Below are 27,802 nucleotides of genomic sequence, written 5' to 3' on the forward strand. Positions count from 1 at the left end.
CCCACTGAGCGATGACAAAGCACCGGATTTTGTGAGGTACACATGAACAATTCATAAAGGACATGCACATCTCTTCTTTAAAAATGTCAACTCACTAGAAACACAGCTTAGCTTTCCTTTAATGGAACTTATTTTTCATGTCTGGTGCTTACAACCTTTTGGGTACCACACTGACGTAGGTCTCCAACTAAAAAATGTACAGGCATTCTGCTGAGGACAGGGTGGGGTGAGCTTACTACAGATTTTATTCTCCTCCAGCCTTCAACTAAGTACCTATTGAACAGTGTAACTTACTTGAAAGCTACATTTTTATAATATTCATCAAAGAACACATTAGAAATGTTAAGATCTTGAAAAACAATTTTTCTCAACTACCCTGCCCTCTTTAGGAAGCACTCTCTGCTTGTGCCATTGCTTCTCCACATTTCTCAGTAACTCTCCACCTGAATCTGCCAGTACATAAAATATGTATGTACATGTAAAGTGTGTCTATCCATCCTATTTCTACAGCATAACACACTTCAGTGTATTTTTCCCCAATTCCTGGACATGTAACTTTGCCCATAATAGAAGAAAAAACTTTGTGTTTCCATCTCCCAGTTATGAAAAGGCAACAGTTTAAAGCCAATATAATTTTACTACCTCTTTACCAGTGCCTCCTGGTGCATCAGGCCTGGGAAGTGATTTACATTTAAGCTGATGGGTTCAAACACTCCTTCAACAAATTAATGACTGGGAATTAACCGTGCAGTGAACCACAGGCGGGTGTTTGCTGACACTGGAAATGTGTGCCTGCGAGCCACTGCCTGCAGAGGAGCAGACACCTGAGCTCCACAAGAGCTAGGAGGTGACACAGGGGAGCCTAAAAATGCAAGGTGAAACATAAAAAAAAAAAATAACCCTGACTTTGGGCAGCTGGAGTTTACCAAGGTGTGAATTACGAAATCGAATTGTTTATTTCTTTTTAGCCCGTAACCCTCAAAAATGAACTGTAACTTAATTCCGTTAGGTCACAGACAGTAATAGTTGCCACGTGCAAGGTATAGAAGTAAAAAAGACAGAGTTACTTTGGAATAAAGAGAAAAAGCTGACAGAAAATGTTCAATAGTCAAGGTCATTCTGGGAATTCAGAAAGTTACAGTCTGTACGTTTTCTATCAGACACAAACCCAGAACTTATTGCATACGTATCTATAAAACAAAATTGAAGCTCTATTACACATTCCCCTCCAACTAAAGTAAGTCATCTGTCACTATTAAGTGATACCACTTCAAGAGCAGTGCTTGCATTTTTCTGCTCTAAGCAGGTGAGGCAAGGAGGGTTTCTTTAGCCACAGGCTCTCACTCAATACATCTGAACACCAGGTTCAGGTTAGAAAAAAGCATGAACACTGAAATAGATATTTCCATAATGAGAACAATGAAGGTGAAGGAAAAGGACTTTTTAAATGCTAATTTGATTGTTGTGTAAAACAATGGTCATAAGCATGACCTGGTCAGGGAATCATATTTAGAACAGCAGTTAAAGTAATTAAAAGCAGAACAAGGAATTCAGCTAAGTACACATATTCAGCATACAAATTTCAAAAGTACATTTTTCTATATTAATTTGACATGGAAAACAGGTAGAAGCATTCTATAACAGCAGTAGCTGTTTTTATATAACATTTCTTAATTTATGGGGCAGCTCAAGTGCTTAGATTTTACTGATTTCAAATTTTGTCTGTATGAATCTCCACATGTATTTAGTGTATCCATTTACTCACACTTAAGAGATATTTTTAATTTCTCCCCTTCATATTGAACTTGGAGACAATTTGATTTCTACTACCACCACACTTTTAGGACATATCTGAAAAAGCACAGTAAAGGAAAGCAAATACCATTTACATTTGTGATCATTAACAGCTGCAGTACTTTTCACATTACTAAGACTTCATTACATCAGTAACAGGATTAACCACTCTGACAACTACCAATGCCTGACACGACATTACCTCCTAACTCTGCAGACTCTCCCACCTCTGAGTCACCTTAAAAGGAATGTCAATAATGCATATCACACAAGTGACTCAGAAAATGAAGAAATCAATGAAAACCACATCAACCCTATCTATCTTGCTCAGATTAACCTAAATCTACCCAAAACATACCTTCCTGATTTCAATTCTGCCTCAGATTGTTGATAAAAATCCTACATTTAACCTACAAAAAAACCCCAAACTGGTATCTGCCTTTCAGACATGGGGCTCACGTGTTTGTTTTTTTTTACAAAATTTAATTTTCAATCAGACGTAATGCTCAGCAACCAACACAAAATGAAGTTACTTCTGAGTCAGCTCTAAGAAGTGAAGGATTCAATCCTTCCTGCTAAGAGTAGAAGACAACAAGAGGTTTGACTGCAAGTGCACTGCTGTTTCTTTTGACAAGGCTTTTTACAAAGAGAATGAGGACTGACAGTGACTAAGAGATGCCTTTTATTACTCTGAATATGTCAGTTCTAGTGACTAAACCAGGCACTTGCTACATCAGAGCACGTGGCTGTTCAGCCTGTGCCAGGTAATGAATGACCTGTCAGGGAGGGTTGCATGTGCTGCTTTTACTACTGGAAAAAAGCACCAATGTGCATTCCCCTAAAGGATGATTTCATCACAGGATACACAAAGTCAAATTTCAGAATCCAAACTCAGGGGCAACACCTATAACTAATTCTGAGAATCACCAAGTATTCTTTGAGTGGAAAGAGGAGGCAGTGCAGCAGTACAGTTTTGCCTTAAAAATGAATATACTACAGTGCTCAAATAAGGCTGAAGATCTTGCAAGCTGGTTAGGTAACAGAGGAACACTTCTGGTTTATAATGAGAGACAGGTCACCTGATTCTTTTTCCTTATTGCAGTTCATTTACTTTTCCAAAATGCACTCAATTTCTCACTTCCACATGCTAATTAATCAAACAAAAATCACGCTTTATCTTAGAAAAGGATTATGTCAGTAAGTTTCAGTAAGTCCTTTTGGGAGCCTTCTGGCATTAACACCACATTCAATATTTTCATTAATCAGGACCAGGTAGTTCAAGCCATGTGGGATTTGAGGCACGGTATTTTCCTATCTCAGACCCTGACTGAGAAAGCAAAGCTTTCATTCCAAATAAAAAAGGAACAAATGGGCAGATTCTGAGCATAACACACTGCAGAAAAACCTGCCTCTGAAGCACATTCATGCTACTGAACCATCACTCAAAATCTAAACAATTATATCAGGATCAAACACTAACTCCTAACAATCCTGCTTAAGGAAAGACATTCTGAAGCAGCGTGAAAACATTTTATCAGATAAGTCTGTAAGTCTTAATGGCAGGAGAAAAACTTTGAAGTTGGTCGAAAATACTGAACTCACTTATCCCAGCAAGGAAATGGATATCAAGAAGTGTCCTACATGACTCAGCTTTTCACCTCTGTTTTTTATCTCAAGCAGATTTAATTCTTCAGATACAAGAAGACCATCCACTACATTTCTACCAAAATACTTGCCCTTCCATTGACAAGCTCTGAATGCAGTTGTGCATCAAAGTAAGTGGAAGCCTTTGCAAGTAACATAGTTTAAAATAATTTACTGTCTTCATTTCCTCATTCCTTCTCCAAAATAAAAAGTATAGTGTCACACATCACATAATCTGTAAGAGGCTATAGAGGTTTTGCCACAGATGCAGATGGGGTTTGGAATAAAGTACCTTTATTTCCAGTTCACAATCCAAACCAAAGAAAGTTTTTTATACAAGCAAGCTATGGACATTGATAAAAAATTCCCTGCTCTGACTCCCTTCACTTTTTCTGATATCAGTGGATATAAGTAACCCTAAATTACAGCATTATGGCACTAGTATGAAAAAAATATGTATATGATTTATTTTTTTAAAATCAGTTCTTCTTGTCTCCCTCCTTATTCAAGTTTCACAGCATACATATGGGTATGAATAAGCAAGGGATTCTTCACCCGAACTTCAGGCACAGCAGCTTGAAAAACGTTGCAGATTAACATAAATGATAATACACGTACATAAGGCTGTCTTTCAAAGAGATTTGATAATTCATAAATGAAATGTTTACACAGATCAGGTCAAGCCAAAAGGTTTGTAATATAAGTATTTAGCTTATGTAAATCTGTTTATCACTGCTAAGGAACATGGGATGACTTCAAATGCTCACTATCTAATGTAGGCATTTAGAGCAACTTGCATGAATTTTCATTCCAATTTTTAATTACTATGCAGTCTGTGAAGACAGAACTCCAGAGTCAGATTGCTCCTTTTTTTTCTTTTATCAGAACAATTAACATTAATCACATATTACTTCCCAGGCACTGCTTTTCTACACATTCATTACTAAAATAATAAATTGAATGAAGTTTAAGTAAAAGTACTAAAATAACTACAGGTAGAAATGCCTACTCTTCAACATATTTCTATCAATATTTCCTCAGCCAGTGTTCATCAGAAGCTAATGCAAGGGCTTAATTTCTGCTCACTATGTTTCAGGACATAATGTTTATATTATGTGGGGGCTTTTCCAGATGTAATTTTCTTCTTAGAGTGTATACAGTTTTATTTGCATACCTTATCAAATGTTTTGTGAAACCATAAAATGAGGGCAGGGATTTCATACCATTAAACAGACCTTGATGACAGGAAGGGACTGACAATGAATTTGTTTTTACTTAAGATTAAAGTTTTTGAAAAAGACTCAGAATTCATGTCTCTCTGCATTCCATCCTGGTTTTCTACCTACTAGAGAATAAAGTGGCCAAAAGGTGGGTTTTTTTCCCCCCTAAGGTTTCCAATCCATGGCTTTAATTTACATCTCAAAATCTTACAATTAAATATCCACCCATCCTCATGGAGATCCAGACATTTAGTTTTCTGGATTTATTAAAATCTACTTATACTGATAACAGCATAGGGACATACGATTTGGCATGGTAAACACAGGTTTAACAGCCTAATTGCTTGCATTTTTTGTGGATCATTTTGCTAATGCCTCTGCAGTAAAGTGCTTAACAGAAACTCCCACCACAAAGACTCTTCATTGCTGGCTGAGAAGGAACAGGTAGGAAATACTGGGGTGATGTGGGAGGAGACTGCTCTTCAGGGACACAGGTGAGGAAAGATTTTTGCTTTGCTAAAATAAAGACTAAATGAGAAGTTTTCTGTGATAACCAGGTATTTTGAAAGAATATACACTTAACATTTGTGATCCAATAATAAACCGGGTCAAAACAAAAAACAAAAGGCATCAACAGAGAGATATACATATTTTAAGTTCCTTGAATATTTTCTTCCATTTCCTGCAAAAGGTTTGTTATTGTTTTCCCTAATCTTTTGTCCACATTTAATCACTGAACACGTACCTCCACCACACAGCAGATGTGTCATTAACTATTTCTGAAAAAAAGTGAAATAAAATCATCCAGCATGAGAAGACTATGGAATAAGTCAACACTAGCAGATGGTGTTTATTTTATCACCGCTTGTGTTAAAAATTGCCACCTATTTCATCAGTATCTTTAAGGTAGAAGCTTCATAGAAAAAGTGAAAAAACTATTTTTTTTGTAAGCTGTCACAAAATTCCTTAAAATAACAATTCTTGTTCTCACGGCTTCCAGTTTTTAGGACACGGTGCATTAGACAGGAGATGGGTTTGTACAAATCTGAGATGATCGAGTACTTCTCCAGCAGCTCAGTCTTTCATCACACAACCTTGTTTTATTTTGTAAGCAAATTCCAAATGCTTTGTTTCAAACACTGGTGGTGTTAAGACAAATTCTGTGACATGGCTCCTAGTAGAGGCACCTGGCAGAACTGTCAGCTTCTTTTTTAACAGGAACCAATATGCAAGAGAGTTTTACTTCTCCCTCAGAATTTCCTGGGTTCTCATTATTTCATTTGATCACACACTTTTGGCTTTGTGGTTTGTGTTCTCTGGTTGATTGTCTCTTAACAAAACAGCATGAACAAAGAGCAATTGCAAACCCTGAACTTGGCTACTTAAAGAAATCCCTGCTAAAATCCCATGATAACCCCAGGTTTTGCTCATGTAGTTTTGAAAGAATTTCCATTAGAATGTGAACCTAAAAAACATCCCAGAAATGCAAACTCATCTAATCCTCAGTAAGGTAAATCCCCAATGAAAGCAGTAAAGTGAACTGAATTACTCACCACTGTGATTTAAAGAGAATTATTATGAATGCTTTCCACAGTATCAATACACACTAGTTAAAAGCAATTTTCAACAAAGTAAAAGAACTTGTTTATATGTGAAGGCCACTGCACATCAGTCTACTGCGCTCACTGATAATTTCAGATACACCATAGAGAGATCCTCCTCCTAAATCAGCTCCCCACACAGCCAGTTGTGTTTTGTCTCTGCATGTCACAGGCACAGGATAAAGTCCAATTAATTTTCTTCCCCCCGAAAAGGCTTTATTCCTCTCTTCATCAAATTCCAGTTCGATAGATAACGTCCCAAAATTACTTTAAGACCTTACTCTCACAAATCTGTGAGATACTTGTATGCTTGCTGCAACAACATAGCAAATACACAGCTTGACAACCAGAGTCACTCAATTATTTCTGGTATTGACAGCACTATACATGAATTCAGAGACTATGGACTCCACTACAATGCCTGGACTCGTATAATCCCAATTTACTCGAGATCATCCTGCTGAGACAAACAGCGAAGACTCTTAAAGCACACTGCAAAGTGACCCAAGGGATAGGAAATGGCAGAACAAGGCTGCCTGGACAACCACTGTTAGTGCACTGCAATATATTTTAATTACCTGACTGAGTTCTTTTGCCTTCCCTGTCAAGTCTTCTATTGCATTTAACATCCAGGTTGACTTGCACCCACTGTACCAGGAACTGACCCTTTTCCCTTGTCATTTAATAAGAAGAACAGGTCTCTCATTGTCCTATTCAAATCATATTCCAAGCAGTACACCATTACATTGCTTTTTCTTTTATGTATTACTCAACATTATACCACCTGAACGCTTTAAAAGCATTAATGATTTCAATAAATCTCTGAACTTTTGTTACATTATTTTACAGCTCAAAAAAGAAACCAAGGGTGGTCTTGTTCTTTTGTTTGTTTGATTTTGTTTTTCATTCTGAATGCTTAGTGGGAGACAGATCCAAGGTATTTTGAGTTGTTTTTTTTTTTTGTTTTGTTTGTTGTATTTTTTTAATCTACTAGGAGTTCTTCTCCCAGAAAAGTATTATTCAGAGAAGGTGAGATTCAGGGCTACTCCAAATAGTAGGTAGGGGAGATATTTTTTCTGTAGGACACTTCTATTCTTTTTTCCTTCACGTATCTGAACACGGATGTGACAACAATCCCTCTACCTGTATTTCTGAAGCACTGACCATTCTAATATCTATGTTCAGCACTAAACCTCCTTTTTTCCACAACCTCTTGGTCTGCACCAGTGGCATCTTCCTCCTTTAGCAAGGCAAGAGCTGAGCAGAACACGAAATCAAACATTTCATTAGAACACAGCAAAGCAACCCATCCTCTAGAGGAGCACCCAGGATAACTGGGTGCCTTTTAAATGCAAAGTCTGAGGGCTCTACCCCTGGTGACACAGAGAGTCCTCTTCTGTTGACACAACACGCACAGGGAAAGATTTGCAACACTATTTGGATGCATTCTCAGCCAGATGAGGCTTTAAACCAAGGTTAGTGCCATCTGTCTGGGTTTGGCAGCAAGCAGATTGATGTAAAAAAATGCTATGGCACTGTTTAAAAGGAGCAGAGAGAAAGCTTGCTTTTGGTCAGTTCCCCTGCATTATTAACATAATAGATTTGGCTGATAACAATGCCAGTCAGCACACTCAGAACCTGGATCTGTAATCTCACTGCACCTTTCTAACCACACTTAGAGCATGCAGATGACTAGCAGCAAGCTTTTCTGTTGCTTGTCTCAAATTATTTTCTTTAATGCATGTTTACTGTTAAGCCAGAGGCAGGAATTAATACTACTAATATCATTCAGTTGAGGTATAGTTATTAATGCATTTTCCTCACTCTTCTTAATTTCTAGAGCTCTGAACAAGCACAGTACCAAAAGCTAGAAGCAATATATCAGTCAAATTTGTTTGAATTGGGAAGGGTATCAGGTTGTCAGGGAAAATAACTAAACCAAAGAGAAATAATATTTGATGGAAAGCTTCAAAGCTTCAAGTCAGAGAAGATATTGTTCACTTGGATGCAATTTGTTAGGCAAAACCTTCCTGTGCTCCTGGAAAATGCTCTCAAGTATTCTTCTTTGAGATTTAGTACAGCCTAGAGAATGTAACCCACTCATTTCACCTGTGCCAAAATCCCTGCTGCAACACCAATAACCACGATGCTTCAGAAATGCAGAGATATGTACAAAATCATTTCCACTCCTTATTAATTTCATCTTTATTACCAACCACCTACATACCACCTTGGGCGGTTTTTAGCATTATACATCAGCATTATGGAAATTTAATTGCTCTGCCAAATGCTCTGGCTCCCACTCCTCTAAGAAGCAAAGGAAAGACAACACACAGTCCTTATCTCCAGACTGAAAACACGCTGAGCACTTGTGGGCTGCATTAACTATAGCACGGTCACAGATGTTCAGTACTTTCCAGAATTTCACTTAAGAAACTGTCCCAGTATTTGTTCAGACAGTGAGATTCGAAGAATAATGCTATTCACTACTTTGCCAACAGTCAAGCAACTATTTTATTAGAAAATAAAGCTGGGGGCAATGAGAAAACCTTAGTTTAGGTCTCATGTAAATATCAAGCAAGCACAACATTAATCCTGGTTAGGGCCCTGGTTTTGCAAAGCATTTACTTACGTGCTGAAATGAAAAACCCAAATGGAAAGGTATCTTTCAATTATGTGCTAGGTCACAGGTGCAATGGAAGAAAAGAATGAAATAACAAAATACATCTTTCATCTCATTAGGCAGTCAAATGCAAGGTAAAAATTACAGTGTTGAGGACAAAAGACTTCTTAAAAATGGCCCTTGCTAATTTAGTAAGGGCACATGATGATACTATAGTTAGTGTAAGTGCACATATCCAATGAATGAAAACCATTTTTGAATTCAAGAAATGTCAAGATTAAGATGTCACTGAATCATCTTTGTACAAAAGTCCCTTAAGATGTCTTTAGATCTATATTACTACAGCTCGGCAATTTTTCCTTCTGCAGGCTTTTTTCCAAAGGGGTTTTGCTCTCAGGGAAACAAAAGGTATGCATGTGTGTGGGGAGTAGTGGCACTTAAAAAAACCCTGTCTATCAATGAGGTGATTCCCTATAAAGCCAAAACCACCAACACAACTTCCTGATTGTTTTGCACAGCCCCTAAGACACAAAACTTCAGTGACACATCGAGTGTGATGGTCTGAACCTGAAACTCTTAGATCAAAAAAATTCAAAGTGAGACTGGAGATGAACAGAGTTATCACTACATTTTTCATTCCAAAGTCAGATTTAAGAATCTCTGAAGAAACACATATTACATGCAAGCATTTATCAATGGAATACCACATACCTAAACTGTCTTTGTGAAAATACTGCTGGATACAGGTGCCATATTGTTTTTAAATTATGCCTGTGTGTACCCATATCCAGCATCTCTTACATGTCTTAGCTCTCCTTCTCTCCATGCAATGACATGAAGCAACATCAGCTCAGGGAAAACAGCTTCTTCAGTGAAGACTCCCAGCAAAAAACCCACCCCTAATGAGTTCAATCAAACCAGGAAGGTAACAGTCAACAGTGAAATAGAAATAAGGAGTAAAGAGAGATCAGGTTTATAAAATACCCAGAGGGAAACAACAAACAAAGAAAGAAATCCCACAACACATAATAGGCAGAACATAAACAGAATGAGATTAATCACTGCACGACACACAAGTTCTAAACTAGGTTCTAAGTTTACAAGGAATAGAGTTTAAGCAAAATAAAAACCTTACGTATTAGAGAGTTCTTTGTCTCAGCCAGCTGCTGCCAGCTTGTCTGTCTGTCTTTCAATTTCTCAGAAAGGTGTGTGTGAAAATCTAAATGAAATAAAACAAATAACATTTTAGAGATGGCTCTCCTCCTTTTCTTCCATTCCATTCACCTTTGGTGCAATACAGCCAATAAAATGTTTCACCTCCTCCCACCCAATGCATTCCTCAGTAACACAAAAATACATTTCTCATTGTTATCTAGAGATTGAGAACTCTTTTATCTTGGTATCAATGACATATAAAAAGGCATATTGAGTAGCAGTAGTTTGGTGCAATTTTGCTTTGCAGGAGGTCCATATACCCACTGTGGGCATCATTAACCACAAAAAGGATTGAGTGCCTAAAAATCTGTGTAATATGTATTAGAATTTAACCTGAAGGCCAGGAGATTTTTCCATACATGCTACACCGTCCTAACTTACTTTCAGTGTACTATCCTTTACTCCTAGAGCCAACTATGTAACATTATATCAGTGTAAAAAATATTTTTTGTTATCTAAAACCAAACTTTTAAAATACATTTGGAAAATGGACACTTTCAGACGTAATAAATCACTTCTTAAATGGTTATTGCAGCAGCATGATGACTTTTACATTGACTAACAACATAATCAGGCTCATTCTGCTGCATCTCAGCTAGACAGGAACCAGGGAAACTCCACTGTTGTAAGAAGAATTCCTTTTTGTGACTCATAAAAACTTTCCAGTTTTAGGAAGAGAGACTTTAATACATACAAAAAAACCCCCAAAACACAAACCCATGCTTTAGTTTTGAATCATCTCTCTCTTTGACTAAAACCAACTAACTCAAGCAATCCTGGATTTTGAAAACATGAAGTAATCAGGGAGCCCTCTCACGTTTGAAAAGCACAAAATCAATTGAAATTTATTATTGAATTTCAAAATACCATCCGGAGAGTTTTCAGATGTAGTAAACAGGAAACATAAACCCCATTTTTATTTATTTACATGATTTTCCTTGCACAAAACATCAAGACAAGAAGCCTAATAATTAATGTACAATCACTCCAATACTTGTTGTTCACTAAGTCTTCACTGAGAAAGAATTTTACTTTGTACATCTCAGTTTCAAATCTTTCATAGTTTTTATAAAATAATAATTTAATCTTGCACCCAAGGCCCAAACAAATCAACAGTGAAAATGTGTTCTGTACACCCCAGTCATTTATTACATGCAAAGAAAAAAAGGCAACACATTGACACTTACAGATATAAAAAGAGCTGACCAAAACAATAGAAAATAAACCACTTTGTATGCTAAAGATATAAGACAACACATGAGCTTTTAGGAGCACAAATATATTGCTACAACTAAAACAATGTGAAAGAATGACAACTTCTGAGTCTTACATCCCTAACTTTGGGGGGAAAAAAGGAATTTCAAGGGACAAGCTACAAACAATTAAAACCAGACAGGGTTTACAAACCAGTTATATGTCTCCTTGCCACACGAGACATTCAATTTTTAAGTGGTATGACTAAATACTTTTGATGATACAGGCTTTTGATTTAAAAGCAAGGAAGGAAAATGAGATTTTCAGCAACATTTCACTTATCAAGATAGCGAAGTTCTCTCATGCTCCACTCTTATCAAGAAAGACAATTTAAAGAACAATAGGCAGATGAAGATATGTAAAGGGCAGAGCACAATGACTATCAGTATAAAACTGACAGACAAAAAAAATATTGCTCCTTTCTTTGTTTTGGTATTACCAGCAAGTTGATATTATTTTTATATTTTAAAAATAATTAATTTCAAGTAAACACATGCATAGGCAGGCATATATCAAAAGGGAGCTCATGGAATTGTTTCACTAAGCTTTTCCCCCCCCCTTTTTTTTTTTATGTGAAAAGGGGACCAAATTCTTAAATAAAGTACAATTCTTCTGTGGTAGAATTAAATCAAACCACTTTAGTAGTCTGCAATTTTACAGTTTCTGTCATATCACATCCTATAACATGCAAAGCTTTGAAATCTTTATTGTCTTTTTGTTTTAATACAAGTTTTGCTTTCATTTCTCTTTCAAGAGGAAAACCAGAATTAATCCATCAACGGCTCATCTATTGACATTTTATCACATTACCCTTTAAGCTTGTGTATGTTACTTCATCTGCTATTTTCTCTTTCACCTGCCTATGGCCACCTTGGGATATTTGACCCTTACTGAGGATACAGAGGAGGACAACAAACTGCTCACACAAGCAAGCTGAGCCATCCCTTCTTTATGTGAAACTCCTAAAACCAAGGGTTAAAACATAAATTTACAGGCTCTGTTTCTCCAACAATTTAAAAAAAGTTTGTTACCAATGCCCAAAGGAAAGAATATTTAAATGTTGAGACACTTTAAAATAGTGTCACCTGAAGGGAAGTCTCCGTGGGTGTTCCCTTCCTTTCACACTCGCAGGGAGTTAAACCTAATTGCATTCAGGGTTATCTCTAGCAGCTACACTTGGAATCAACCATCCTCATGAGGACTATTGTTCTAACTAATCTAGTTATTAGGCTTTTATTCAGATTTAGTGCAGTCTTTTATAAAAAAATATCTCAAAGGGATAGTAATGGAATTTTCAATTATCAGGGAGGAAAGAACAGACTATGACCTACAATCTTTGGCCTTGCCAAAAATTAGGAAAAAAAATCTTATGTAAGTAAATCTTTAGATCTTTAAGTTAATTTTAGTCCCCGTCAGACACCACAGTTATACCTGGAAAAGGTAAAACCTGTGTGGATTTCCTGTCTCCTCCTATACATTCCCCTAAAACACAACCCCCCAGTGCCCACAGATCCTTTTGCTCCCACAGTCACTGGCAGGGAGAAAGAAACCTGCTTTCTGTACTTGGCTTTCAAAGATGAAGGAGTAGCAGTTCTCAGCTTGCTGTCTCAAGCCCCAGTTTAAGTTAAAAAAATCAGTGCTGATACAGGTAATTTTAAATAGCAGTACAAATACCAGCGACACATTTGAAAACTGAGAAAACAGCTACTGCAATTCCTGACCCAGTGTCCTGTGAAGCACACGAGGTTGGGACTAACTGCTTGCCTTTTGCATTGTTCAACAAACTCATTTTCTTAACTCATGGTTCATCTTTTAAGCCAGCCTAGGAACTACTCACACCTGGCACCTACTCAGGAACCAGCATCAGCCCCATTTCTTCTGCCTCTCTTCCCCCATCCCCAGTTTTCTTCCTTTGGAATTTTTCCCTTCACAGTGCTGTCTGAACGGATGCTTCCAAACATGTACTAGGAATTTTCCACCTTATTAGTTCACAGGTATTCTGGCATTTCACTGTTTAGCATCATTTCCCAGCAGGCATCACTAAAAGCTTGGCTACCAATCATATAACATGTGCTCCACCCTTTAAGGTGATATCACATTGCTGATGGTTGGTTTGTCTGGGAGGGGTTTTTTGTACATATGAAAACTTCCTTGCATTTTATAAGACTTGCTTCCTCCACCCATAATTCTTATGCCTCTCTGTCAACATCCATCTAGAAAATAACTGTGGGAATTTAAATACGACCAGAGCCTAAATATCCTCCTAAGCTCTGTTCTCATTTCCCCCTCTTCTATTTATCAAAGTGGCATAACCCAATTTTACTGGTAGTAAACAATACAAAGATGGTTTATTTTAGAAAGTAGCACTTCAGAAGCATTGAAAAAAAGTCTTACAAATAAATCCTCTGAATTTCTCAAGCTGCTTCCTCTCCCTCCCAATATTTGCACAAAAACATCCAGTAACAAACACTTGTTCCATTCCCATCAGAGCTACGTGGCTGAGCCTTGTCCCAACTGCCTGATTTCCTCTCTCCTGAACCCTTTCTGTGAGTAGAAGCTGCTCCTCTGTTAGTACCTCAGTATATTTTCATTGTTATTCACTCACCATTTATTGATGATCATTATATTTTCTAATGAATAGGACAAAACCCATAACAACTGACAGAACACTCAGTACCAGGCAGGTCAATGCTTCACTTTATCCTCAAATAACCTTTTTTGTTGTTGTGGTTTTCCATCATATTCTACCATAATACTTCAGACCAAGCCAAGTGGACAGATCTAAAAATGTGGTACCTCTTAACCTCTACACACATCATTTCCAGAGGTAAACTATGATTGTGAAAAACTTTTTTAAAAAAAGTTAGTAACACAAAAGTTATGCACAAAAGTATGGGAATACAACAAACTGTTCTGCAACACAAAGGCCACACAACTTTTCCTGTATTGTCTTGTCAGAATTACTTTCTGCTCTATTACTCTATTATGTTCTATTGCACATTTTGTATCAAATGTTTTGTTTGATCTTTTACAAGAGTTGTGTTCATTTTTCTCTCCTCTGAAGCACATTCAACAAGTCAATTAAACTTAAAAAGCTTTACCTGCATAGTATAGTGGCAGCTCTCAAGCAGAATTATTCTCCAGTACAAGAACACCCACAAGACGTATTTAAGTGTATACTTCCACAAAATATCTTAACACCAAATATTCATGCAAGAATCACAAACACTACAAAATAACAATGCTCTAATACAGTTCAACTACATCTAAAAGAGTCTTATAGTTTAGTGAACTCAATGGTAATTACATCATTTTCCCTCTCCTCAGCCTACCAAAGTTACAAAAAATGGGATTCTGAAGAATTTTCTCCTCAATTTAAGACTTCCTAAATATTACCAAACATGACCAGCAACAGATCTGGAGCTGGATTTTCCAAGTGCACTATCCATGCCTTTTATACAGCATAAAGTAAGCAATTAGCTACATCAGAGGCAACAGCACAGGACTCAAAATGATAAATATGTATATTTTGTGTTTTCATTTCCTATGGACTAGTAAAAGCATTAGGATGTACTTGTACCATAAGAATCTCAGGGACATCCATAATTCAGGCCAGCACTTAGCAGAGTGCATAGATGTGTCTGCTTCTTTGTGCACAAGTCTGCTACATTTAAGAACTCCAAGTGAACTGAAACTAAATTTCAAGTGGATTTCTATAAGTCAAATGAAATGGTTTTTACTATTCTTATTTCCACAAAGAATTAAATATAGGCCCTATTAAGTCCAAATGATTATGTCTACATAGGAGTGTCAATCAACCTCACAATAATCACTTCAAGATCATGCCACTACATCACTGGGAATTTGGATGACTCTTCTCAAATACCCCTGAACAGCCAAGCCCTAACATCTCAAATATTCAAAATTGCCTCCTAATTCAACATGGTCATTGACTCACATAAAAAGAAAAAAAACTCCAACTGAAACTTAGCAACATTTTTTGTTCTTCCTCGTGCTGTTCCTTTCTGGTTTGGTTTTGCTTTGCCTTTTGAAATAAGGGTCAATGTAACAACTATTACTTCACGCTGTTAGGAATGGTTTAGTATCCCCACACAGACCAATGACTCAGCCACAAGTCATATCTTCATAATTTATAAAATCCTAAGTCACAATTCTCATGGGAATAATTTACTAAAAATTAAGAAAAACTTCAGTCTCAAGTAGAAACTAAAGGTTCTCTACAGTTGGTTTCTCCCTTTAATACCTTTTCCATGCAAGTCTTTCTCACAAGTAACACTTAGGTCAGGCTCTGACCAATGACTACGTTTTAGATCAAAACCTTGACACCTGAAAAGACCAGTAACCCTTTTACAAAGTGATTTTTCAAATCTAGGTATTTAAAAAAATAAAATAAATCTCCAAACCTGGTATCATTACGCAAACATGGTGACAAAATTCAGATTAATCAAGCTTTACAACAAAAGTGGTCAGGTACAAAGTCTAAAATATAGAGAAGATTACATGCATTGTACTACCACCAATCAACACTTCAATTAAAGCACCCACTGCTGTTTCTCATCACTTCTGGCAGCCCACAAAACTGCATAAATAAAAACTTTGTAGAGAAGGCCAAAAAGATTTTAAATTCTAAAAGTAATTCCTTAAGAAGAATTTGTCTCCTTACTGTGGGATAAATATTTTTCAGTGTGAAAGTATAAAGAAAGGATAAGTCAACCAGAAAAAGTTATCTGCCCATACTAATTTCCTGCTTCTTTTGTAAAACAAGGGGATAAACTCAAATTAACTGCTCTTGATAAGATTCTCCTTGTTTTAATTTATCAGCTAATGTCAGCAGAATGGAGCACTGTGACAGCTTGAAAGGGATTCATAAAACAAAGGAAAGAAGGTTTTCCACTTCAAGCCCGCAGTTCTAATGGCACTAAATCATAATAATCACATGTTGGGTGTTGTGTCACCCTGCCCCTCCTCCAAAACAAACCAACAAAAAAAGCAGACCACCAAAAAATTATTTATTCTGTCCAAAAAACAGTATAAAAAGGCATGTGGACAAAAAAGGTAAGAAAGACCAAAGTGCTCCCATGTTAGTGACATATTGGGTGGGGTTTTTTCCAACAACCTGAATGTTCCACAGGGGCTACAACATCCTGTCTGCCTCTAACACTGCAGCTCATTTAAAAATCAAGCAAGTCCCTAAAAATACAAAGGAAGTGATTGAGATCAGTGTTCTAGCAATAGTAATGCCTCACAAAACAAAACAAAGAAGCTCTTGAAGTAATAACTTCAGCATCTGTCTTCCTCATTATACAGTTATGTTCTTTGCTGTTAAGAATTATTGTTTGCTTTCAAATTGTTATGGCAAGTTAATTAATTGATGAGCATCAACCAGCTTTAGACCCACTTTTCCTTACTGATCTCTCTTGTCTTTCTACATCAAGTTCCATTAGTGGGGGGAAAAAAAAAAAATCAAATTACACTTTTCAAGTAATTTAGTTGGTAAAACTAATTTGTCACCTGTGCCTGTAAACAATTTTGAAGAACTAAGAACTGACACACAATTCACAAGAAGACAAGCAGACAACCTTACTGCTTCACTGTGGTTTTTATTGGGGAGAAAAGATAGGAAGGACAAGATTTCAATCTCAAATTTTATCAACTATCTGTTCAGCCTGTAAAATGAAATCACCTATAGCTTTGAAACAAAACTATTCTCAGTACTTTTTGATAAAGAAGGTAAATACAACCAGTAGCAAGTCACATCAAGGATATTTTATCACTTCTCCAGCCTAGGGAAAAGTCTAATACTAGAATATATGAAGGTAATACTTGAGAATATCCTCTTTAACTCCACGAGCTTGTCTCTCAGATTTTCTGAAAGTTTTATTCCATGGCTCTGGTTGGATATTTCTTCCCTCAGTTTCTCAAGTCTGGCTCTGAACCAGTGCCAATTGTTAGTATTTCCAGAGACAAGCAGTCCAACAGCTATGCTGAATGCTTCTGAAGTAGATTTTGCTCATTCTGGATCTGCCATTTGCTAGTTTGATGTTGGATAGTTCCCACACAGGTAAAAAAGCAGTGAACAATCGTTCCTTATTCACATTCTTTATGTCATTCACAACTGGAGACTCCAATCATCTTACTGGTTGTTTTATACCACAGAATACTAAACTACTAAATTAATTCTTCACAAGGAAACTATGCCATCCTTGGGTAACCCATCTCACTGGCTCTTACCTTTTGCAGTTCTGTTATATCACTCTTTGAAAGAATGAGAATTCAACACATTGGTAAATGTATGGAATTTCCACACATTTATACAGTGGCACTGACAATATTTTCTGGTTTTTTTTCTTTAAATAAACTTTCTACTGGTTCCTTTTGTTGTAAGAGAAGAGTTGTTTGCATTATTGTAATATCCAATGGATAGCCTTTCACAGGACTGCCCACTGTTGCACTAACATAACTTTCCTGAACAGTAATAGATAATCCAGAGCCCATCATGTTTCCTCAACATGACCTGCTGTTTTCTTTCCCACCCATTCACATCCTGAGATTCTTCAGGAAATTTTTAGTCCCTTTGTATTCACTACACTGGCATACAGAAAACACTCACTTCAGTATGTTTCTGTTTTTCCAGCTCATTTAAAAAAAAAAAACAAAACACCAAGATTAAGTTTGTCCCATGAACAGAACAACAAAGCACAGCAGGAGGCTGTAACACACTCAAAAACGCCCAGATAAATTCAGCTCTGTGATGTAACAACACATGTTTACCTCACACATCACGGCAAGTTTATAACAACTACAGTCATCTGTTCCCTGATGGAATTGAGCCATAAGGATCTGCACAAAGCAAGCAGGTCACAGATGAGACAGAAGAATTGCCTGGACAGCACAGACACACACAAACACCTCCCAGGGCTGGGCTGGGCACAGTCACAGACAGCATTACACACACTGACTCAAAAGGGATAATGGTTTGGAGCAAATCAACATAACTACTTTCTACATGTACCAGAAGGATATGACAAACATTGCAATATATTCTATCTAAGCTGCACATACCGAGTCATGCAGTGATTGACCCGGTTTCCTGTTCATTTTAAGTGTATTTTTAGTTATTCCTGGTTGATTTATGTTTTCATTAAAACCTGAGGGATGTGTCCTTTTGAAGTGTGCTAGAGAATCAATGGACATATGATGCTTTCCAAAGAATACATAGGCATTTTTCCCAAATGTTCCCTCTCTCTCCAAGTCAGGTGTCAGGTAGGAGCTCAACTCAAGAGCAAATAAGCATCATTTGTTTACCTCTATCTTATCTTTCCTTCACAGGAATTTAAATGCAAATGTAAAAATAGAACAAACACCAACACATGCATCAACTGGCAGTGTAGTCTAATGGCTGCAATCAACACAGACCACTGTGCTCTGCTCACTGCCACAGCACTCTGCAGTCAATGCCACCCCCATAACTTCCTTTTGCAACTGAATTTATAAAGAAGTGCTTTGAAAATCATCCCAGTATTTACATAGGAGCGATGTAATTAATTCCCAGAATTTTGTGGAATGATATACAACATTTTATGTAAACAATTAAGCGGATTATATTGGTTTGAAATAGAAAAGACAACCCACCTAAGGAAAGAGCCCTCTGAGTGCCTCCAATCGTGCAGAAGACTCATTAGAAGGGTTTTCTTTTTGGAGAATAAATGAGCTTAATTTGCAGTAAGTGGAATCTAATTATTCTCAGACCAGAAATGTAAGGTCAGGGAAAGCAGTCCACTGTTGTCAATTCTTTCTCTAGTATCAAAATGGACCAAAACCCCTCAAAATTTATGTATGGACTCCAAAAGTTCAGAGCAATCCGTAGATGAATTTGTTTGTTTGTTTGTTTTGCCCCTTCTCTACTACTGAATTAAGTTACAACATTAGATTTCTCTGTAATAAACAAGCACAAAATATTGCATAATGACCTAGCTTCAAATAAAGCCTCAATTACAGTAATGATCTTGATAATTATATCAGGACAGTCTAGGTACCCCTACAGCTTTCTATTTTTCAAATTTAAAGAGAGTTATGTGCGTGATGACAGCTCAGTGTGCTCATAAGACTATACTTACTTTATCCTGTCTGCTCTCACATGCTCCAGAAATTCAGTTTTAAGCTGCAGTTTTCAAGTATTTTGTCAATCACAGTTTATCAAATGCATTCTGCTAAGGCAGCTGTCAGGACAAGATTCAGCAGTGACAAGCTGTCTCAGCTCCTGTTCATTCTACCCTTAAGTCACCAACTCTTATTTTTATCTCTGAGGAGGAGAAATACTTTGGCTAGAAAAGGCTCTACCTGTTCACTAAACAGGCAGTTGAGTCACTGTGTTGGCAAAGCTCCTGATCAACAGAACGAGGAGTACCAATAAATTCTCAGCAGCCCATTTTATGCCTGCTTTTCCCTTATCATAAGTGTTTTTCTAAAAACACTACTGGCACTCTGCACACAGAGGTGATTGAATACAAAGACACCGTGCAGGTTGTCAATTTATCCTCAAAGAGCTTCTAGTGGATAGATAAAAGCCATCTAAACCATAGCACAAGACCATAGCAAAAGAGGTTTCTATTACACAGAAACCTCCAAACTGCCCCCCAAAACATTCCCTAGAAAAGATCTGCCCTCTGTTTGTTACCCACGTGCAAAATGATGACATCATTCATGGTCATTTGTGTACATAGTGAAATAGCAATGCACACTGAAGTATTTTCTTATAAATCCTGGCAATTAAAAACTTCATGGTCTCTTACTCCCTATAATTGATATTTCATAAAGGCTAAAACTGGGATGATGCCTTTTAGCATTAACTGTGTTGACTATATTACCTAAAAGGATGTTCATTTATAATGACAAATCACGACTGGGGGAAAAAAGGATAAATCAGATTTTCTCCTCCTCCGCAAATATTATCATGGAAATGCCATATGCATAACACAGTTCACAGACAGTTTATCTCCAAATATTTTAGATTATCAAAATGGTGCCTTTTGATCCTATACATGGTCTATTGTGGGATGAAGGAGGGTGTTTGAAAAGTAGATCCAGTGTTAATCTACATCAAACCCTTCTGCTTTAAAGAGAACAGAATGAAGAAAGTTTCAGTCTTCATTAAAGAGGAAGCAAGAAAAAGGCCAAATAGTGACTTGAACTTCAGAAGTGTTAAATTATATTTGAAACAGGCTGACATTTGAGAATTTTCAACTGTCCATCTTTTAAGTGGCCATCATCATCCATAAATGCCATATAAAAAGCAATAAATGGGTCAGAGTCATCTCAAGACTTAGAGACAAATTATTAGGATATGAACAGGATATGAACACTGCCTTAACACTGCATCTCACTGCCAACCCTAGAACGAGAGGAGGTAGAAACAGAGCTAGAGGCAGGAGCAGGGGTGCAGGAGGACTCAGGGGCAGGCTCACAGCACACAAACACGTCAATGAGCAGCGGGGAAATCGCTGCCCTGACGTTGTTTCACAGCACTGTGGACTGGTTTTGGGACAGACCAAACCGAAATCAGAAGTACACAAAGGGCTCCTGCAATGTACCAACACTCCCCAATTCCCTCCTAGGGCAGCTGTTTTTGTGTTATGGTTCTTAAGGTCCCACATAAAGGGAACCGTAAAGCGAATGAGAGAATTTAAGTTTCATTTATACCCTATATCTTCAAATAGTTTGCATAAAAATATTGGAATAGGTGAGCAAGGGTTTTTTGCTATTTTAAAAGGAATCTCTTCTACCTATTAAATGATGCACTTCATTGTATCACATAACTGCATTAAAAACTTGGGTATCTGTGACAATAGTGCAGATAATGTTCAGAGTTCATAAAAACGTTATTTCCATATATATGATAAGCCTAAAAATTTTTTTTTTAAATACAAATGCACAAAAGACCTTAGATGTAAAAAAATCTCAGTCCCAAGTTTAGATGTCCATATAAAAACTGCACCTCATGTTCACAGCTAGTTTCCCTGGTGAAAAACTGCTAAAAGAAGAACCACATCAGTAGTTTCTGCCTGTTCATTGCACACTCCATGCTGGCATAAAATGGAGCAACAAACTACAAAACCTTCAGGAAAACATGGAGGAAGAGACTTGAAAAGACAGCCAAGAAGGTGAGAAAACAAAAACACAACATAACTGGTTACAACTCTGTTAGGGAAAAAAAAAAAAAAAGAGAACTCAAAAGCTGCAAGAATCAGAAAGGACTGCCCTGAAGAAATATGTTCAGGTTGTAAATAGGTGCAGCACAGCATTTTATCCCTCCAAGGCAAATAAACTGAACACTTCACACATCCTTTCAGATTAAGGATTAAATATCATGCAAACACTAAGGCTCCATCTAGAATGAGGCATGTTAGGGGGCTGGCCCTGTACACAGGTTGTGTTTCCAGTCCTTGCACTCCTGGCATGGCACTCTCTGTGCAAGCTTCTACCTTCTTTCTGTGCTGGGCACAAATCCTGAACACGTCCCTGTTGCTCAGTGGATCCCAAGAGTGCATTTGGATGGCAAGCATTCTTCATGCCTAAAACGTTACATGCAAGTTCTACTTTGCCAGCTAATGTAGAAACATGACAAGAGATAAGAACATAATAAAAAGAAATTTCCACATGTCAGAATTTTTTTTTAGACTTTCTTTTTTTAGGAAACCATTGGACCAAGATATACCAGTCTGCAAAAATTATTTTCTGTTTGAATGGATGTAATATCTTCCTAATAAGAGAAGAAGACACAAAGGCAAGAGAAGACAAATTAAGTGAGTGAACAGGTGACTAGAGTCAGAGTTCAACAGAGGACAGACTGTGCCTCAGCCCAGCAGTAACCCCTCAGTGGTCACCACTTTCACCACAACACCTCTGATGCAGCTACCTAGGGACTGAGTGGTCATTAATCTGGGATATTAAATATTTCACCAGTCATCTGTGGCTATGAGCTGTATTCAATCATCTGGGAGTAGAGGCATGTGTTAGAAAACAGACTTTAAAAACAAATCTTTACTGTATTCAGTTATGTTTATTACTCATAAAACCCAAACAGCTGCTGACCCTGTTCCAACACAGAGAAACTTTGAGCTGTAAACCCAGCACTGTTCTGAAGGAGGGAGCAAACAGAGCTTTGTAATTATGTTTTATAGAGGAAGTTTCAAAATGCACAAACTCACATCTGGACACAGGAATTTTACCAAGTAGTGTATCATGACACAGTTCACACAATTCCTGATGAAGCAACCAAGGGAACTCTGACATTTTAACCAGCCCTTCCCAGCTGAAAGGCTTTTTTAGAATCACTTGCTTGTATTATTTCATCACAAGCATTTGCAACTATTTAAGTTTCCACACATCAAATCCTATTTTTCAGTCATGACAGACCCTAGATATCCTCTGGCACACAGAGACCATCAGGAAAATCACACCTCTAACAGTGCTTCACAGCAGGGACAACTGCAAAGTGGAAAACATCACTTCTGAAAGGTGCAAGTGAGCAATGGCCCGGCTGAAGTAGCCTTTTCACAAACAATATGTCAAAGTTGATCATCTTGGCTTTTACCATCTGACACTGACAAAACCCTTCTGAACTGTTACTGGTCAACATCTCTGGCATGCATTACAAAACCCCCATATAGGCAGGACCTTCTTTTTCTAAGTTAAGTCACTTAGACCATGCCCAAATTCTTTACAGTGGAGCCAAACCTTCTATTCTCTACAGTCAGTGGAGAGAAATAAGCACTCCAGAGATGTGTTCAGGAGGTCTTGTCCATGAAACTTAAATGAGTGAACTCATGGCAGAATAGTCTTCCTCTGGAAAGCACCCAAAAGCATCTACCCCTCTCTAGTGACTCAAAGACAAAATCAAGCAGTTTAGTTGTAAAGTTGCTTCACTGAGCACAATGTAGGCACAGAATTGTGTGGATTAAACCTGTGCTTTGGACATGTCGCTCTTTTAATCCTCAGAAGAGAGTGCAAAAAACAACCTTGCTAAAAAAAACAAACGTTCCTGCATGACTGGGTAATACAAACTGATACAGCAAGGGAAAATGCTAAATTCAAATGTCACTAAGCATGAAGAACCCTTGGCTGTGTTAAGGTAGGAGTAGTTCAGCCCGGGCAACACTTCACTCTGAAGAGAACTCGAGGCCTGTGATTGAGCATATTCTAGAGCCACTTGCACTACTTTTCACCAAATTCCTGTTGCATTGTTCCTGGATTCTGAATGTCCAAGCGGTCCACTCACTGTATTCAGATTCCATAACACATCACTAGTTTGAGGTAAGCAGTGTATAAAGGGCAAAAAAATTTTAAATCCATACCCGAAAATCATACCTAATGACTTCAAATGGAGAACTGACTTTCTGAGTAATTGCTTCAACTCATACACAGGATTTGCCCCATATCCCATCACAAACAGAATATACTGACAGAACACCTACAACAATTCCAGAGGATGTCCAACAGTAACTAACAGAACAATCCTGTGCTAGGCTACTTATGTGTATGTACAGATTCAATGCAGCATTACATGTTATCAGATCAGTTCTATTTATTTGACTTATATAGACTCCTCAATTCTATTTCAAGGTGTGCACAGCAAGTTTTTTAAAATTTTTGCAGACTTTAATTGTGGATTTTTCCAGAACATCTATGGTGTTCCACGAGTCTTCATTTAAAACTATGAGATTAATGGATCCAAATGGGGAAATTCAGAACAGTAACTATACTGCATATAGCAAATACAATATGTAAATATTGCCACAGTTTCACATTAAATTAGGGTAAAAAGGAAAACTGTATCATCAGAACTATGATACATTGAACTAATTTATCTTCAAATACTAGAAATAGTAAATTTTCTGCTCATTTCCAGTTTTCTAGGAAACCTCTTAATACAAAACATGTTAATGCATATTGTTACTGTTAATATATATGTTAATGTTAATGTACTAGTTAATGCATTTTTATACTACACTGTTCTTTGCTGTTCCTCATGATTAATAAACGTTATGTATATTATGTTTATTCCATTTTAAATTTTAATTATCTTGACTTTCAGAAAAAGAAAGAAAACATTCTCATTGAATGTCCAAATGGTGCAAGTGAGGAATGGTAAACTAGTGTTGTTACAAACTCTTCTTGTTTGGTTCATCTAAGACAGCTAGATATAGAAACTCAAGGTGATTAAAAAGAATATTTAGGACTGGTTATTCAGATGTACCTGCCAGAGCTGTTTAATCAAGATGGAGAACATCTGTCCTACAGAAGAAACACTTTTCCGTTCTATGAAGATCTTTATAATTTAAGAAGCCTGAATATTCTTGAACTGCACGAACTAAAGATGATTTTAATGTTACTGTGAATCAGTTAATTTCTGGTTCTACCTTTCATCATCAAAAAACTATCTAAACCATCCTTTGCCCCTCTTCCCCCCTCCCAATTCTAATTTGTTCCAGCCACATAAACCAGAAGCTGTGAGAGAACTGTACCAACAGCCCTGGCAGCACACCTTTCACTCACAGCAACACACTTTACTACTGTTCTTCTGCATGAGGTTTATTCATCTCTCACATGCCCACAATGCTACTTTAGAACTGGGCTGTAAACCAAAATAAATTATCTGTTGTCATATCATTCAACTCAGTAAGCATTTTTTACATCCCACTTTTCCTCACTAATTCTCCTATATAGGCCCAAACCCTTACAAACCCAATCATTTCTACTTTTTCCCCCTTCATGTTTTTGCATCAGACCACAATTTTCTTCAGTCAGATGTAGACGTCAACTCTGAAGACAGCAAAGCAAGGCCATGCCAGTGGGAAATTACAAGTTATCAACTCCCCAGCTCTATTAACAGTCTGGAGGAATTTTAGTTCTCCAAAAAGTTAATAATTTCTCTTACTTTGCTTCTTTTGCAACCAGAGGATTTTTTTCCCTACAGCTGAGAGCGTGTTCTTCTCTAATACCAATACCATCTAACAAATCTGTGCAATGTTGACTCTTCCATAGATCTAATATTTAATTGCTTTACCACGTCCCTGACCTCACTATTTCGGGGAACAGAAATACAGCAAGAAAGGACAAACTGAGGTGATTGGGTAAATGAGTTTCACAAATCATTAACACCATGAAGAGCAAGGATTCAGTGCGTTACTTCAGCTTCATAGGATATAATTACATGTTTTGATTAGCAGATATATTTTCCCAGCCTCAGGTGTCAACAAGGGTTCAAGTGTATAACATGTATAAATGGGTGCTAATTTTACTAGTCATGAAAATGTGTTTTGCTAATTACATTTATATCCTCTCAGCCCATTTTCATCCGATATTGCTTCCCTGTAGTACATCTTCCTGTTTATTTCCTTACAGTGACATTTGAGCTCTTCCAAATGACACCATAATTCTAAAATTCAGTAGGCACAATAAGTTGGTTCCCCACTGAATACCTGTTGCAGGCATGAAAAAAATAACAAGACAAAGGCCTGTATACAACCTTGTGGTCCTTTCTGTTTAGGATGTTATCATCTGGGACCACAATCTTAGTGTAAAAGTGTGCTTTTCTTTCACCCAGTTGATTCTTGCTAGATGTGTAAGAATTTCTGACTCTTGACACTAAAAAATAAGGCAGCAAGCCTGTTTTAAGAGAGTGAAGCCCTTTTCCCTGTCCTGCAGTTTCCTGACAGTCCTACATGTTTTGTCAACAGAATTGAGATGAGGGTTGACAACTGACAGAACCTCTTTTCACACAAATAGCTCTAGAATGGGCTGGGTTGGAAGGGACTCAAAGATCATCTGCTTCCATGCCCTAGTCAAAACCATTATGGAAAATGTTTAAGGCTTTGGATGAACATATGGCATAAAACTATTAACCACAAGCTGCCAGATATTGGAATACCTAAATAAGAACATGTTTCTACAACTCAGAATGCAAAACAAGGGAAAGATCCAAAGGGTTTCCAACAGTGAGTACAGCAGCATGAGGGAAGTAAGCACCAATCTAACCAAAGTCTTACTCTTTAGGTTCTTTATTCTCTATATAAATATGAGGGAACTCCTTAAAAAGAACATTTAAGAAGCAACTTTTTAGAATGACACTAGTATTTCCAAACCAATGCTAAGATCTTTTACGTACATCATATAATTAACTGGTTAATATGAAGTCACAATTCACTGGAGAACATTACTGAGTTTTAGCAAACAGCTACAGACCTCAACAGCTCAGTCCTTGAGCTCACAGTGTGGTCTCAGGCACAGTTGTTGGCATGGTTGAGACAAAACAACAACAGGACAAGAACAGAGAATTCCACAGAGTGGCTTAAGGGGTTGCATGAATGCATGTGATAAAATATGGACTTAATCCACTCAGGGTCTGCTCTTGCCACTAATACTTTAAGACTCTCACTAATTATTATAAACATGACTAACACAAAAGAATTATTAAAGAGGAAATCACATGGAAATTACCAACATATTCAGACTGTGTTAAGTTAGTGCAGAGGAGTGCTGGTATAGAGACTGGACTGATAAATTTACACATGGATTGATATACTTCTATAATAATTACCAGCAACTAAAAGACTTCAAAAAACATTAAGAACTTAATGCAAAACTTCCATAGTGAACAGATTTTAAAAGAAGTCTAACCATGCTGCCGAAACAAAGTATAGGTGATTTACATTTTCCTCATACATATTCTGAAAGAGTATGTACAGGGTCAATATTGTTATTTTGATAAGACCTGATGACAATTTATGCTTATTCAGTACATCACAAAAATAATGTCTCAAAGCCTAACTGCAACTCCACAAGTACCTGAGCACTGTTATGAGTATTTTTAAATAATACAGTGCCAATACCCTTACAAAAAAAAAAAAAGATAAATAAGGATTAAAACCTTCAGCTCATAATAGGTACAGTATGGCAGGTAACTGAGTCTTGCAACACTCCACTGAAGCTGAATGCAAGGCTTATTACAAAATGTAAGGTTTACAAAACAGCAAGTAAACGTGTATAAAACACAACCTTAAAACTACTGTTGCATGGCTGGCACAACAGACCAAGTGTGATCTCTTCTTTTTCACTTCTCTCCTTTGCATGAGTTATAGGATGTGTCTTCAGAATTACCCAGCTGGGTGGAAAAATGCAATTGAAGTAATGATATTTATGATGAGAGGCTTCTTTTCTTTTGCAGCGCTCTAAAGGCTGCAGATAGCTTTGCCTTCCTTTTAATACTTCAGATTTGAAAAATGGGAGCAATAAGGACGTAAATTCAAAGATATTGTATGCATGTTCATTTTAATGGAGTCATCAGCACTATTTAGTTAACAATGCACAAAACCTGTTCTTTCATATGGCCTTGCTAAAGGTTTCAAGCATAAGCAGCCTCATTTCAGAGA

General features: G+C 37.2%; 1 protein-coding gene across 14 annotated transcripts in view; it reads right to left on the minus strand.

Annotated features, from left to right (window-relative positions):
- Positions 1-27,802, minus strand: part of TENM2 (teneurin transmembrane protein 2) — a 634,310-nt gene that overhangs the window by 280,911 nt on the left and 325,597 nt on the right. For 10 of the 14 annotated variants that reach the window (XM_032702525.1, XM_032702524.1, XM_032702523.1 and 7 more), the window contains one exon: positions 10,018-10,101. The exons of the other annotated variants lie outside the window; for them this stretch is intronic. In XM_032702525.1, the coding sequence (XP_032558416.1) occupies positions 10,018-10,101 (84 nt within the window). The remainder of the gene's footprint in view (positions 1-10,017; positions 10,102-27,802) is intronic. 14 annotated transcript variants of the gene reach the window in all.

This window comes from Chiroxiphia lanceolata, chromosome 15 (genome assembly GCF_009829145.1).
Source record: "Chiroxiphia lanceolata isolate bChiLan1 chromosome 15, bChiLan1.pri, whole genome shotgun sequence".
In the NCBI taxonomy this organism is placed as follows: domain Eukaryota; kingdom Metazoa; phylum Chordata; class Aves; order Passeriformes; family Pipridae; genus Chiroxiphia; species Chiroxiphia lanceolata.